The sequence below is a fragment of the Phallusia mammillata genome, chromosome 3, assembly GCF_965637545.1.
Source record: "Phallusia mammillata chromosome 3, kaPhaMamm4.hap1.1, whole genome shotgun sequence".
Taxonomy (NCBI): Eukaryota; Metazoa; Chordata; class Ascidiacea; order Phlebobranchia; family Ascidiidae; genus Phallusia; species Phallusia mammillata.
The window spans coordinates 6,096,343-6,111,270 of record NC_137254.1 but is presented as its reverse complement, the minus strand read 5'-3'; the positions used below and the strand labels follow the sequence as shown (position 1 = coordinate 6,111,270).

General features: G+C 35.5%; 1 protein-coding gene across 1 annotated transcript; it reads right to left on the bottom strand.

The window, feature by feature from the left end:
• Nucleotides 1-4,762, bottom strand: LOC145219329 (uncharacterized). Its single transcript, XM_080086706.1, has 15 exons — nucleotides 4,663-4,762; nucleotides 4,491-4,601; nucleotides 3,466-3,611; nucleotides 3,353-3,377; nucleotides 2,685-2,803; nucleotides 2,015-2,150; nucleotides 1,864-1,955; nucleotides 1,646-1,808; nucleotides 1,349-1,503; nucleotides 1,203-1,291; nucleotides 1,042-1,147; nucleotides 827-979; nucleotides 534-661; nucleotides 358-443; nucleotides 1-179 (listed from the first exon to the last, which is right to left on the bottom strand). Exons 1-15 carry the CDS (start codon nucleotides 4,760-4,762, stop codon nucleotides 1-3), a joined length of 1,788 nt encoding a protein of 595 aa, XP_079942832.1.
• Between the last annotated feature and the right edge of the window lie 10,166 nt (nucleotides 4,763-14,928).

Sequence of the window (14,928 nt, the reverse complement as noted above, 5' to 3'; positions counted from 1 at the left end):
TTACTTGACAGCAGGACACATTGCATAGACGCTTCCGTGTCTGCCATAAGCACGAAACTGAACAAAGCCGGTCGGTAGTGGTTTTACACTTGGTGGCAGCATCGAGTTAACCACTAAATCGTTTCCGATGGAAAACTGAACTGGTACTGAAAGTACGTCATCATAAACGCAATCCGGGCCTGAAATGAACAACTGAATAAACTGATGGCATAACTTAAGCATTCTAAAAAAACAGAAATAAAGCAGGAATTGTACTGTTTTGCGGTTCTGAAGTAGCTACGTATGCTAAAATGGTAACATGTGTCAAGAGTTAAAAAGCATTATTGATTTTTACTGAAACTGAAATATTTTACTTACAGAAGCTGTCAGTTTCTGATATAATTTCCAATATTTTGTACATAACAGCGTTGATCTCTGTTTCAGGTATTAAAACATCATATTTTCTACAAAGTAAAAGCGTTTTCGTAATAGTCAAATATTCCTATATTTCAAAGAGTATGTTAAAATTGCTGAGGCATTAAACATCCGTTTACCTTGAAAGCATAGTGTAACCGAAAAGCGCGTTGGACACAGCTTCACGAATTGTCCATCCAAAGTAATAGTATGTTGAATATACGTTGTCGTATAATTCTATTTGTGGCATTTCGGATGATTTCCAGTTCTACGTTGTAAACAGCAAAACTGTCATTACAATCCTGGGATTTTTTTAAGTGGATTTGACGTAATCATCTTTCAAACAATAAGTAATGCATTTCTTTAAATGGCGTTGGATACCAGATAATTAGTCAAACCTATACTTAATTCTGCCAAGACGAACCCAACGTACTTCAGTATTAATTACGAAAAACCAAACATCACACAAGCTGGCAGATGTCGTCCCATTTCTACATTGTGCTTCATAATGTAAAAAGAAATTGTTGAGAGTTTGATTTCCTTTGTATGGAACAATTGAATCTATATATAGTCGGTATGATCTTACCTAAAAATATCAAAGATGCAAAATATTAAAAAAAACAATGGTTTGTTTCAAGATTCGCTCACCCGAAAGTGGAAATAGTTGAAGCAGTGATCAAAGTTTCCCACCGCAAACAAGGCGAAAAAGGGACGCATTTTTCGACTGGATCGCTTAATGTTGCCGAGATCGCATCTTTATATTTAAATAGAAAGATAAAACAGGAGAAAAATAAAGTTCTGTGGCTTACCCGAAATCCAAACCATAATCTATATAATCATCTGGACAATTTGTTTCATATTCGTATGGATAACAATTTTGATTTGGATTGAAGTAAATCTACAATAATAAACTTTGTTGATTATTTAATAAACAATCAAAGTTAATTACGTTTACCTCCATTCCGTAATCGTTTCCGAACAAATCAATATCCTCTAGCCGGGAAGGGTGAATGCCATAGCTGTAAGTATAGAAATCAGTAACTAAATTTGTGATTTCTGTATATTTTGCCTCAAGTCGATCCAACATTGACTTCACATCGGGATAAAAAACTAAAAGAAAGTTGGTTCAATAAAAAAAACTTTAGACAGTTTAACGATGATCACAAACATTGTATTTACCGTGAATTACTTAATAGACAATATTCAATAATTAATTGGTTTAAATTCCTTGCAAACCAACATGTCATTTTACCATTTTTTGGTTTCAGCTGATATCGAGAGTTAAACATTGCATGCAAATTTCCTCCGTATATTTGCACAAATCCGTCCTCTGTTTGATATTGCAAAATACTGTGCTCTCTGCTGGTCTCCAGTGGCGTTTGATTTGAAACATGACGTAACATAATGTCTTTTCCCTAAAATCTACAAGTTGCTTAATAAATGAAATGCATTATGTAAAAATATATTTGCCTCGTATTCAAAATAAGCTTGACTTTTAAAGTCTGATCTTGTGCAAGTAGCAAATGTTCCGAAAGAATTTGTGTTCATCCAATTGTGATAATCTAACATTTAAGATGCACGTAAAATGTTTGTTTTTGAGCAATAAAATATCATAATTTACCCATAATATTTTCGTTGTTATTTGACGACTTAGCAAACCACAAATCACTATAACTTTCATCTAAACTTAAATCATTGTCGTTAATTGTGGCCGCGAGAATCCATCCACCACCAGCAGCTATCATGTCACAGTAAACCTAAGTACAATAAAAATGTGATTTAGCCAGAACTAAAATCAAATGTAAAGGTGGTAGTTTGTTAAAGGAAATGCTTCGAGACATTTATTTATTTTTTGGTTTAAACACCCTTTATTTCATATTGTGAATAAGAATGCTCAAGAAAGTGGAAGTGGCATAATTAAGTATGTGGCAAAATAACGGTATTGGAGCAAACTCTAACAAAGTTCTACAATCAAATACCTAATTTTTGTTAGAAAATTAAGTGCCAACCATTCAAATACTCCTTTTAATGGATGTTTGCGAACGATTTTCTTTTGGATAAAATAAACTTATTTGTGAATTAAGACCTGCTCACACATTTTTTTTTGTCTGATCTGGGCTCGAAACTTACTCGGAAACCGTACAAGAACTAACTATATTTACAAATTGCTAATTACAAAATTTTGAGCATAGATTGCAAACAAGTATTGAGCGCTGCCAATGGCAATGGAGAGTCACAACATAAGGAAGGTTTTACAAAAAAAAGGCATTTATCTATCTATAATAAGTTACCTCAAACGATTTGAAGGACGGTTGGATGACGTAGATTCCATCTTTAAATCCAGCGTCTCTCAGTTCAACACATGAAGGGGCAGGGTTCGGGAAAGTACCAAGCGGTGGTTTTATTGTCACTGATTCAGTTGTGTTGAAGGTAGTATGTGGAGTTGTCTGTGGTGCTACGCAAGGAAAATGTTACCTCTAACCTAATTACAATCAGGGCTTAAATATTAAAATACGCATCACTTAAAAACGATTTTGAGTGCACAAAACCTTTTTTGTTGCATATAACCAGGGTTGCCATACCGTCCTTATTTCTAAGATTTGTCCTTATTTTGAAGGGCTATGTCTTAGAAAAGTACATTGTCCTTATTTCGAAGAAATCCTTATTTTTTCCTGTAGTCCTTCTTTAGTCTTATTTTTAACAATTACAATTCAAATCCCTGCTACAAGTAACAGTGAGTCTAGACCTGAGCTGTCGTGAGATGCACAAAATACTTTCTACGAACAACGAGTTACTGAAACAGATTGTTTCTGGCAAAAATATTGCAAATATTATGTCATGACTCGTATAAATGCAAAGATTTGTTTGAAAACGTTTGTTTCGTTTCGCCTAAAAATTTGATTTTTCGGTTGTCCTTATTTTTGGTTTCAAGTCGATGGCAACCCTGCATATAACTTACTTTGATTAATTTCTTCATTTCCGTTCTGAAGCAATGAAACATGTAAAAGAAAACACACAAACGGATTGTTTTCAAACAAAAACATACAAAGGAAAAAAAGCTTTAACACACACCTGCTTAGCAGTGAAATTGAGTATTCCAAACACTAGTCCCAAAGTAGCCAGAATAATAACCGTACATACCAAGACGACAATCAGAATCGACGGGTTTTGTTTGCTCGGAGCAATTTTACGACATTTATCATCCGATTTCACATTTTCTGTGTAAAATACACGACAGTCATAACTATTGCTTTCTTGATGAAAGAAAAAAAAAAGATTTTTCTGCCAAAGCTCGTTTACACTATGCGTAGTTTGATTGATCAAATCTGCATAAGTTTGTTTGTTTCATTTTTTTCTGTCTGATTTCGAACTTGACTGATTTTTGGTGGTAATGAGCGAGTGTGATTGCCGGCCGAGCGTTTTTCTGCGTATCAAACAGCTTGAACCTGCGTAAACGGTTAGTGTTATCGCTGTGTGTGGGTTTCTGATTTTTCTGAAAAGTTGGTTCATTTGCCACAAACAAATGATGGTACGCTATTTGCTTCAAATTTGATTATTTATTGCATATGTATTATTGTATGAACTGTAAAAACATAAAAATTGATACACATGCCACCAATCTATACAAGATACATTCTAAACAATCCTGATTTCCAAGATGCAAAATTATATGTACATACAAAATATCTTTTGATTTAGATTCATATCAAGCTTTTTCGAATCTAAAATAGGTAACAATACAATTATGTAGTGATTGATGGTCTTCGACAGTTGCTGAGAGCTTAAAATGACGTCGAGTGTACTAATTAGTAAACTTTGGTGCGCACCTAAATAGCAGTGTAAACGGAAGGTAAGGTCAGTTTAGGCGCCACTAAGCACAGTGTAAATGGGCCTTTAAAGTGGGATAAATGCTCCAAGGTATAAGAATAAATCAGTTGTATGACGATCACCCTGTTACATATTAATTACCTTTTGAATTGATCTGAATTGATAGACAAAATAAGCTGTCATTGCTAGTTTTGTTTCAAATAATTTTTGGTAAAATTATAAACAAAAAATACACAAATGCAATGAAAGCCGCCTATTGTATAACTTACCAAAACCGTGCCCACTTTTAACTGTGGTTCTAATCGTATCAATAGATTCGTCATATACGTCTGATGACGATCCTGCATACACATTGGAAAATGTCTCTTGATTTTGGAGTCCTTAAAGACCAAAATATTAATTTAAAACACTATTCTTCAAAGTATACAAACTATTTTTTACCCTGTTTCTTGGTGTTAGTTGCAGTTTTTCCAATTTGTCCTTTCTTAAACTCTATGGTTTCGTATGCATCTGGATCTTTATTGACATAAGTATGATTCATGTTTAATTTCTACAAAATCTGCAAAATGTACAAAACCTTTTACATGATTGACGTTTAGATGATTAGTTTCAAACTTGTTCGATGTTAGAACCACAAACCCTGTTTTTTTTCGGCGACAAAAGGCTTTTTGTTTAATTTTAGTTTAATGTAATTTTCTGCAGCTTCTGCAGCACTTTAAAAGTATATAACACCGTTGTTATTTATTACTTACACTTTCTTGCATTATAGGTAATCGGCTACAAACAATAAAGCGAATGCATTGACATGTGTCAGTTCAAAGTGTTATACACCATGTGCTCATTGTTTGAACGGTCGTAAACATGGCGACATTGAATCCTCGTTAACACGAACGATACACGTTGATCAAATCCATGCTTTTATGCGTTTTTGAAACGCTAGATTTACAGGTGACACCTTTCAAGCGGCAACATGACCAAACATTTTTTTTAATTCATTGCGAGCTGATCGGGACAAAAATGTCAACCGAAAAAACAACATTTTCATACGAAACGAAACAAACTTTTCTGAACAAATCTTTGAATTTATGCGAACCAAGACACACCAAGCCATGTTTTTTTCATGTTTTCTTTTGTAATGTCACAAAAGCAACACCAGATGCAAGAAGGAAAATATAGCAGTTTTGTTTCGTTAAAAAATAACACAAAGGACTCAAGTCAAAAACAAGGACATCCTTTAGAAAAAAGGACAATATTGTTTCTGAGACATTACCCTTCAAAAAAAGGACAAATCATAGGAACAAGGACGGTATGGCAACCCTGCCAATAGCGCACTAACGAGACCTTTGTGTACAATTGCATCACTATAAGAAAACTGTGGTTTAATCTCTATGACTATTTATATTTTCTGCTAAGTATGAAAGTCAACGTCCAAATATATCAGAAAACAAAACAAAATGTTTGTGGGCATTTTTCTATATCGCTTGTTTCTAGGTAATCGTCTTCAAGCTTTTGAACCTCAACAACTTTCTTTTCAAGATTAATCCAACTCTATCCACTTCTGCAATTGTTATCTTACATTGCAGTTGGGTACAACACCTGACAAACAATTTGACTAACTTCTGACAATACGTCCATTGTACCAGCCATCAACATGAGGAAGCTCAAACAGAAAGTAAATTATACCATACGTTTATTGTTTAAACGGTCGTAAACCTGTGCTGTTTATTACATTGTCAACCAACACCATGTACATTAATAACGACGTGATGTTTGCTAAAAGGTTCGTAGTGCAACATTTACGACGTGTGCGTTTCGCCGTGGATTTTGTGATTTTAAACACATCAGGTTCAGATCGTTTCAATTTGAAACCCTTCATCAAAATAATGATATGGCAGCAGAGATGTCACTATACATTATCTATTTTAACACTAATTGATGATTAGAGTATTTGTGCAACTGTAAATGCGGATATACAATTTTTGACGTTTCAGTGTATTATTTATTGTAGCTCAAGTTTTAACCTGTTTTACTCGTAATTTAATCGTAATTTTAAACCCTCTTAACTCAAAACAATATAAGAGAGGGTCGTTCAACAAGACATAGCAATGACACCACCCATTATCTCGTTTATAAAAACTGATTGTGAGAATTAGAACTATAGATAACGTAAATGAATACATTAAAAACAACAACCTTATAAAATCATAACGTTACACAGCAAAGTTACCGAAGCACAAATTATTGGATTAAAGATTAAATGTGTTACAGTTAAGTATTCTTTATCAAGCTGATTCCTACACAAACCTACATGGAAGTGAGTTAGGGCAATAACTGTGAACACAAACGCCAAGATTCCTGACATAACTTTAGAAAAAAGAGGGTGCGACCTCAAAATCGTCAGCTAGTACAAATACTTATATTAAATAAGCACGTATTGTTTCTTTTACTACCATGTTATTGCCACTAACGAGACAATCCAGCTATTCCATAAGTTCGTCTAGAACTTAGGAAAGATTACGTTAGGTGTGATGAAAGCAGTACAAGACTATTTTTTTAGTCATAAAATATTCACCAACGGGACAACACAATAAACATCGAAAGAGACGTGATGCTTTTAGCATGCTACAGGCACCTTAACGATTATATGTCCAATCATTTGTTATCGCGCAGTGTTTTCGTTGCGTTGTGACCTGCTTGCGTTCAATTCTTTTTTCCCTTTGTTTATCGTGTACTGTACTACGTGCATTCAATGTTTTTTAACCCGATGAAGACGACCTGTATAGGACGTCGAAATGTTAGCATACAAATATAATTGCCAGAAGAGCTATATAAATTTGATATTATTGTCTGGCAGCAACACCTTACTGAATATGTTGTTTATATGTGTAGCGATTGCGTCATAATTTGTGCAAACTTTGCAATAGTCGTTTACCAAATTAGCTCGTTTTACTTGCTAAACTGCTCGAGCTTTGATAATATACCCTGTTAAATTAGGAGGTTGATCGACTTTGCTATCTGGTGTTTACCTGCTCTAATCTTATGTTTTGTCTTTTGCGGTGAATTAGTCGCTGTTTTATGTGTGAGAAAATGTACAAGAGTCAACGGCAAAAGCATAGTTGTACAGTCAATGTCACGTGTTATGAATTTATGAAACGCACCGCTGATCTAATAGCTCATAACAGTTTTAGTCCTGCCACAGTCAACTCGTTTGGCTTACTGTTCAATTACTTGCTTTGAAGTAATGTGTTGGTTGCTAGTTAAACTTGAATTTATATGTAAACTTTATTACTATTAATTTCTAACGACTTGTTTTGTTTCTTAAACATTCTATTTGAATAAGATTTCATTTGAATAAGTAATAAACAAACGAACCGAAGTGCAAGACACGTGTGTGGAGTTTCCAGGACTCGGTGGTATACCTCTTTACTTGTAGTGACGCGATTATAACCGTGAGACTCATCAGCGAACATTAACATAAAAATCGATCACTACATATGTGTCGGCGAAAATAAACAATGTATTGCTTAGTTTTGATTGATTTCAATTTAAAATTTTCAACAGCTTTTATGGAGCAAATGATTGAGTGATCGAACATAAGTGTTGGCTTTTCGAATATAGTGAAGAAATTTCTAATGTACAGCAATAGGGTGTTTCACCTAATATCCCATCGACTGGATCCTAATTGTTCACATTTACAGTGGATTCGAATGGTTTGGTGAACAGCGTTAACTATACAAAACGTAACCGTTTTATTGTTACTCTGTGTCATACCGTTTTTTTGCACATTGGTAAACATAAACGTCCGCGACGAAGGTGATATTTCAGCTCAAACAAGTCCATTTATGAACATCATATCGGTAAAGTTACTGTTTATTGTGAGTCAACAAGCGTTTGTTCAAATTTAAAATAACGGTAAATCGCAACATTAAATCTTAGAGTGAGTAAACATATGGATTTTCAAATCTCCACTACAGGCAAACTTTTTTACACAAAGATCGCATCGATGAGATTTCTCTTAAGTGTGAATCAACATATGTCTTTTCAAATTACTGCCACGAGCAAACCGTTTCTCACAAAAATCACATTGATGAGGTTTTTCTTTAGTGTGAATCAGCATATGTCTTTTCAAATCTATACCGCGAGCAAATCGATTCTCACAAACATCACATCGATGAGATTTCTGTTTAGTATGAATGAACATGTTTTTTTTTTAAATCTTCACCACGAGCGAATCGTTTTTCACAAACACCACATCGGTGAAGTTTTTTATTGGTGTGAATCAACATGTGGGTTTTCAAACTTCCACTTTGGGTAAATCGTTTATCACAAGTAGAACATCGATGTGGTTTCTTTTTTGTGTGAGTCAACATGTGTGTTTTTAAATCCCCTTTACAGGCAAACTCTTTTTCACAAACGTCACATCGATGAGATTTTTAATTGTTGTGTGTATGTGTTTTTTGCACCATATGTTGTTTTAATACTCCAAGCAGACTAAATGTCTTTCCACAAACAGTACACTGATAAGATGTTTCTTTGGTGTGAGTCAACATGTGTCTTTTCAAAATCCAACTTCGGGCAAATGTATTTTCACAAACATCACATTGACGAGGTTTCTTAATGCTGTGTTTCAGCATATGTCGTTTTACATTTCCACCATCAAGAAACTTTTGATCACAAATATTACTTTGATCCAAGCCAAAATCCGTTGATGTTATCTCTCTTAAAATAATTCGTCAGATATTATTAAAAAAATAGTTAAAATTATTTACAGTTAATATATTAAAAATAAAATAAAAAATATAGGTGAAAATAACGGCCCAAACAGACGCAAAAAGCGACATGCTTCATATTTCAAATGTTTCGGCAAATGCTGATGCCATCTTCAGTGATATGAAGGTCACTTAATTTACACCCGTCTGTAAAAGTGTGTATTGCAACTAATACAGCTCTCATATGTCTTTCTTCCAGGTATTCTGAACTCTGTCAATGAAGTTTGGAAATTCACGCTTAATCTGATATCTCGCTGAAATAAACATGCAAGACGTTGTCAACGGTTTTTTTAAATCACAACTTATGAGCTGATTACTTGTCAAAGTCCTTTGCAGAACACTTTATACTGCACATGTCACAGCAAACGGATATTTTATTTTAGGCAGCAAACACGAACAAAATCTTTCAGAACTGAGTAGCAGGACACGAAAATCGGTGCCCCCCAAAAGTCCCAATATGACTTAAAAAAAGTTAAGCCCACACTGTAGGTTAGTGTAGCCACTTAACAGTAAACAGTCTTAAAAACCATGGACGGACCACAAAATGGTTTGTGATGCAGAGCATGTAGCTTAGTTATTATGTGATAATTCACGATGTGATATACTGATATACTAAGGAATAAAATGTGGAAAATAAGCGAAAACAACAAGTGCCAGAAAAAAGGCAAGGAAAATGACACACGAACAATAATACATATTTACGCAGTTTATTAAACCTCTTATGTCGTTTAAAGCTGCGACAATTGTTTTATAAAATGTGAAACACACAAACCCTGATGAGATAAAGTAATTTCGAAAGCTTAATAAAAACTCAAACTAATATAGTAAGAGTTGCATGTTTGTAAATATTCAGGACTAGTGGCAAATTTAATACCCAATAGAAAGCAAAAAACTACTTTGTGATTGGTTTAACTATAACCGCACACTCTACTTACTACTTTCGCAGGAATAGCGTGACAGCAAAAAACGCATTTTGCGAGCTTTAAGTTGTTCTTCTAATAAAAGTACAACACGATATTATCGCAAATTAGGAAAAATAAAAAGACAATACAAACGAGAAAAAAGGCAATACAAACGCTTCAAGAATTGAAATACATTTCTTATTATTTACGCAGTTAACCTGAGAATGATTGCAATCGGTCATTTATGACCAACGTATAATTTAAGCCTGGTGGTCACGTAAGACGTAATCAAACGAGATACAAGACATATGCAAATTTATTTATTTTTCCCAACTTCCCCATTTACTCATTATTTGAATCTTGGCTCAAAGTGTTCAATTCGTTCCAATACAAAGGGTTGCGCGTGTGATTTCTTCCTGCGTCCTTCTACAGTGTTGGGTTGCTACCCAGATCCGTCACTCTTGCATGGGAAGACTTTCTCTCTAATGACGTCATCCATGACGCAGTACAGCAGGAATACGACGATTCCCTGCAACCCGTTCACCAAGCTGTGCATGTACATGAACGTCAAGTTTGAAGTGTCGTTGCCGATTCCTGTAGAAACAAATATGCTTTTTACAGCAGTGATTCACGTATTAAATTTAAATAAAACTATGATATATAAATTAAACTTTTTTCTTTTAGGGGTGCAACGTGGTATTGCACTAAACCATTAAATTCAAAATTGGTAAATAGGTTTGCTGCCACATAGCAAAATACATTTTAAGGTACATTTTACAGGCTGAAAAACCAAAAGTTGTCCTAAGATGTAAACGTTTGGTTATCTAACAAAATGAGGATATAGCGTTGTAATGCACACCGACGTCACGGCATCTTGCCATAAACGGGAGTTAAAAATTACACTCTGCCAAAACGAATACTATGCTCCACACTTCAGTTTAGGAAGTAAGTTTAGAAAAAAAGTTGTGCATTAAATAAAAACAAACCTGTGAAAAATGCCAAAGTCCATGTTCCACCCAGCATGAGGAAAAAGATAATGAACGATTTTGCTGCCCTCAATGCGTCTTCCGTTCCAGGATCTTCACGTCTGTTGCGCATCCTTCGTGAGTTGAAAATCACATGAGTCGTCTTCACGATGATCATCAAGTTGATAAGTAGGACGAGAGCAAGAGGAGCGACGACCGTTGAATAAAATATCGGGGTACCGGGATCCAACCAGCATCTGTCATACTTGGGAATGGATGAAGACTGGTTTGAATACTTGTGACACTGTTCGTAGAATGGCTGGGGCTTCATATAGATATCATAGTGAAAACCCACTCCCACAGATGGCATCACGATTAAAGCTGGAATGACCCAGCCCATCAGAATGAAGATTTTGAGACGTTTATCGGGTTCTTGGCTTCTGAATGTGTAAGGAAATGAGGTGGCCATCAGAAGACGGATGCCTTCCACAAGAAACCAGAATCCTAAAACACAAACATGTTTCAAGATGAGCTTTAACAGATTTTTGTTCAAAGCTATACTGTAACTTAGACGTATGAGTATTGTCGTTTAACCAAGATGAACAGATGAAGTTACCCTGAAAGGTTTATGCAGACCAGCCAGCACGTTACCATCATACATAAATCACAGTACGGCAGGCCCATTCACATGATATCCGACATGCTTGGGAAACAAGCTTAAATTGGTATAAACCCTTAAAAAGGCTGGCGCACTATTGTCGTTATTTTATGATTTACATACATCTTACCAAATAGTTTATGATTACATGCATCTTACCTAATGACAGCAAGCAATAATGGTTAGCCACAGTAAACACCATGCATGAGGTTTCATGCAGGACGACAAGGTCATGGGATATGTTGACTGTATGAAGAAGCAGAAGAACCACTGACAAGTTGATTTGAACTGCAACCCGATCGTTTTCGCCTTTGAAATGGTGAAGGATTGCTATTGTGACTATCAATGCCACAATGGAGGCAATTTCAGTGGTGTAAGATGTGATCTGCATTACATGAAATGTTGGTACATTTGTTTTGAGCTAAATTGATTTGGTAACAGCTTATCAGCCTAATAACATCATCAACCTTAAATAATTCCTTTTTTGCAATACTGCTGTTACCTTTACGCCATGAGGGACAGTGACGGTTTCCATTGCCATGAGAACACTAAAAACGGTCAGGTGGTTGCACACGCAAGTGACGTCACCTGTTACGTCATTGGTAGTTGTGGCGCAACCTATACCTGAATATTTCCTTAAAGCTGCATCGAAGAAGCGACAGACGTGTTGAAGCTTTGTGATCTTCAGGTTGCTTGTGTTTTTCATTTCTTCTTCGATCTGCTTGCAGACTGTTTGTGTTGACGGTGGGGTTACGACAAAGCTCGCGTTTCCTGGCAACTGATCGCTTCCTATCGCGCGGTTGGATGCAGGAAGGAAGCTATTGGCATCCCAACCAGCAATAACAATAAACGATGAGTTATCTATAGCAGTGTACCGCGTGATAGCGAGTGAACTTCGACTGGGTGATTCGGTATGTACGGTTTTAGTTTGGTTTATCTTATAGACAAACACACCAACAACGATTCGACTAACGTTAATTGTTTGTAGCTTAAAATCGATGTGGGCTGATTTAAGGTCAAGAAGGAAGTTGTATGTCTCTTTATCAATATCGGTAGCCACGACATGCAACTGGGCATCCGTTAGGTTGTAGGTTGTTCCGTTGGTATCGGGATGATTTCGGCCAAACTTTTCAATGATGTATTCGAGGTTATCGAACCCAACCCCGTCAGTCGGTTTTCGAATTTGCAACTCCTGTAAAGCTTCTACAAAACACGTGACAAGTCCATAAACGCTTTTATGAGTTCATCAAATGCACAACTGCACCTTTTCAAACACTTACATTCACAGACCCTCTGAATCATTTGCACAAATTAGGAGTTTGCACACCGATTGGTTTAAACTTCAATTTTAAATATAATGGTTTAAAATTTAACCCGTTTTAATTTAGAATTAATTTTTGCACCATGTATTCATATTTTTAGGCTTCTCAGGAAAACATGTTGAAAGTCTAGAACTTTTCTGCTGCTTGCATAGGTAAAACGGGAACTGTTAAATAAAATGTTCTAGAACACTTTAAACGTTGACCTTTTCTCAAGCAAACTTACATCTTAAAAACAAATCGAATTAACATATGTTTTGAAGAAACACGCTACTAATTATCCAATTAGGAAACACGCTACCAATTGTTACCTTCAATTGAAATTGGACAATCGTCGTATTCGATGAATACAAAACCTGAAAATATATATTTATACACTCTGATATCATGGTGTTAACGTGTGTAAAACAAAACTTACTAAGACTGCTGGCGATCACATCTTCAAATGATGAACTAATTGAAAAATTGGTCTTCTTGTATCTTAGTTTGCAAAATGCTTCGGCTGAAGTTTCGTTGACAAATCTTCTACATTTTGGATCTGTAAAAGAATTTTGGTAATACAAGCACCCAGATAATTAATTATAAGTAAGCCGCAGATAGCACACACTGTTTCCACTTACAAGGCCCAAGTTGTGCGGCTGGTGAGAAGACATTGGGCATTTTGGCCAGTGTAGCCATACAGCACTCTCAAACCACAGTTTTTGGGAGTAACACGCTAAAAAGCCATGCCTCGCCAATTCTGTTTCATTCTTGTCACCAGCTACGCTGATAAGACCTTCAGTCGGGATCAATTTACCCTACACTGTCCGCAGCTCACTTATATCAGATATTTATTCAAATCGCCTAAGAAGACAGGTCGTGTTTTGGTATGATTTAACGCTGAATGTTTTGTTATAATTCTACGATAGTCAATATAACTCAAGGGCTTAATTCGGCCACTGTTTTCAAAAATTGTCTGGTTTGGAGCCGTTCTGTACTGTCAGATTCACGTAATGAAGTTAGAGCCGCTTACAGGCAGGTATAACTGGCGTTTAAATTGTTTCGTTTTCGCAGCTATCAAAATTGAAAATAATCGCTATTTTGAACTCACCCGAAGTTCACCCGATTCCCTTTGTCAAAAAACAGTAAATTTTTTTGTTTTAAAAATTGTAAATTGTTCTGTAGTTGTGTTGCGAGTCTACTTTCCTTTAAAGATGCGTTTCCTTCAAAGGTAAATACTGTATTTGTCCAAAAGATGTGAATATAAATTAGTAAAGTCCTTATGTAGAAGATTTTTTATGATAATATATAATAATGTTTTCGTCAATACAGAGTAGTCGCAATCCTAGTAGGAACAAAATGTATAAAAAGGGCTGTATTATTGATTACAATTGAAACTTCTGCATCAAAGTGCGTCATTGTTAGCATCGTTATGGAAGCGTTTCATAACGGAACGGAGCGGCACATGGAAACGAAATAAATAATTATTTATAACTATCATTATTATTTTCAATCATCATTTTGGCTTAAATACCGGAACGAAATAGCGTTGTTCACTATTCCTTTTTTTTTCGACCTGCAAATTTAACATGAGAATAATGCTGACTAATTTCGCCGAATTACTGAAGAAAAACGTTGTAAACTTATTTCGGTCAAACCGAAAGGAAATGAAAATATGGGTCAGGAACAATATCACGAAATAAATAATTTGCACAGAACCATCGTAATCTCGTTTCGTTCCGTCCCCGTACGAAACACAAGATTTTGTCAGAAATAAAACTTACACATGTCAAACGTAGACGAGTCAATATTACTTTCAGACTGTTTATGCACAAATCAGCTACTTACCAATCACCTTGGTGCAGTCATCAAAGCAGAATGTTTTCTGAAGGCCAAATCCTGGTCCACATCTGGGTCCTGCACAGAATATCAAAGTTAACCTCATATCTGACACACAGTTAGGGAAATGTACGGGAACATAACTATAAGTTTGAAAAATACTAATGAAAGCTCAGCGAGTAAGTAAAGTTTGCGAGTACCAGCGTTATTCAACTTGGGTCCCACTATTTTGCTAACGTGCAAATTAAAGCTAATGGGGTAACAGGATCTCCCTTT

What these genes read in the sequence shown, in the direction of transcription:
- LOC145219329 (XM_080086706.1), bottom strand. Translation starts at nt 4,762, where the DNA reads ATGAATCATACTTATGTCAATAAAGATCCAGATGCATACGAAACCATA. An exon ending in AAGCTTATTTTGAATACGAG is followed by an intron (nt 1,809 to 1,863) that starts GCAAATATATTT and finishes TGTAGATTTTAG; the next exon opens with GGAAAAGACATTATGTTACG. An exon ending in TCAACTATTTCCACTTTCGG is followed by an intron (nt 980 to 1,041) that starts GTGAGCGAATCT and finishes TGATATTTTTAG; the next exon opens with GTAAGATCATACCGACTATA.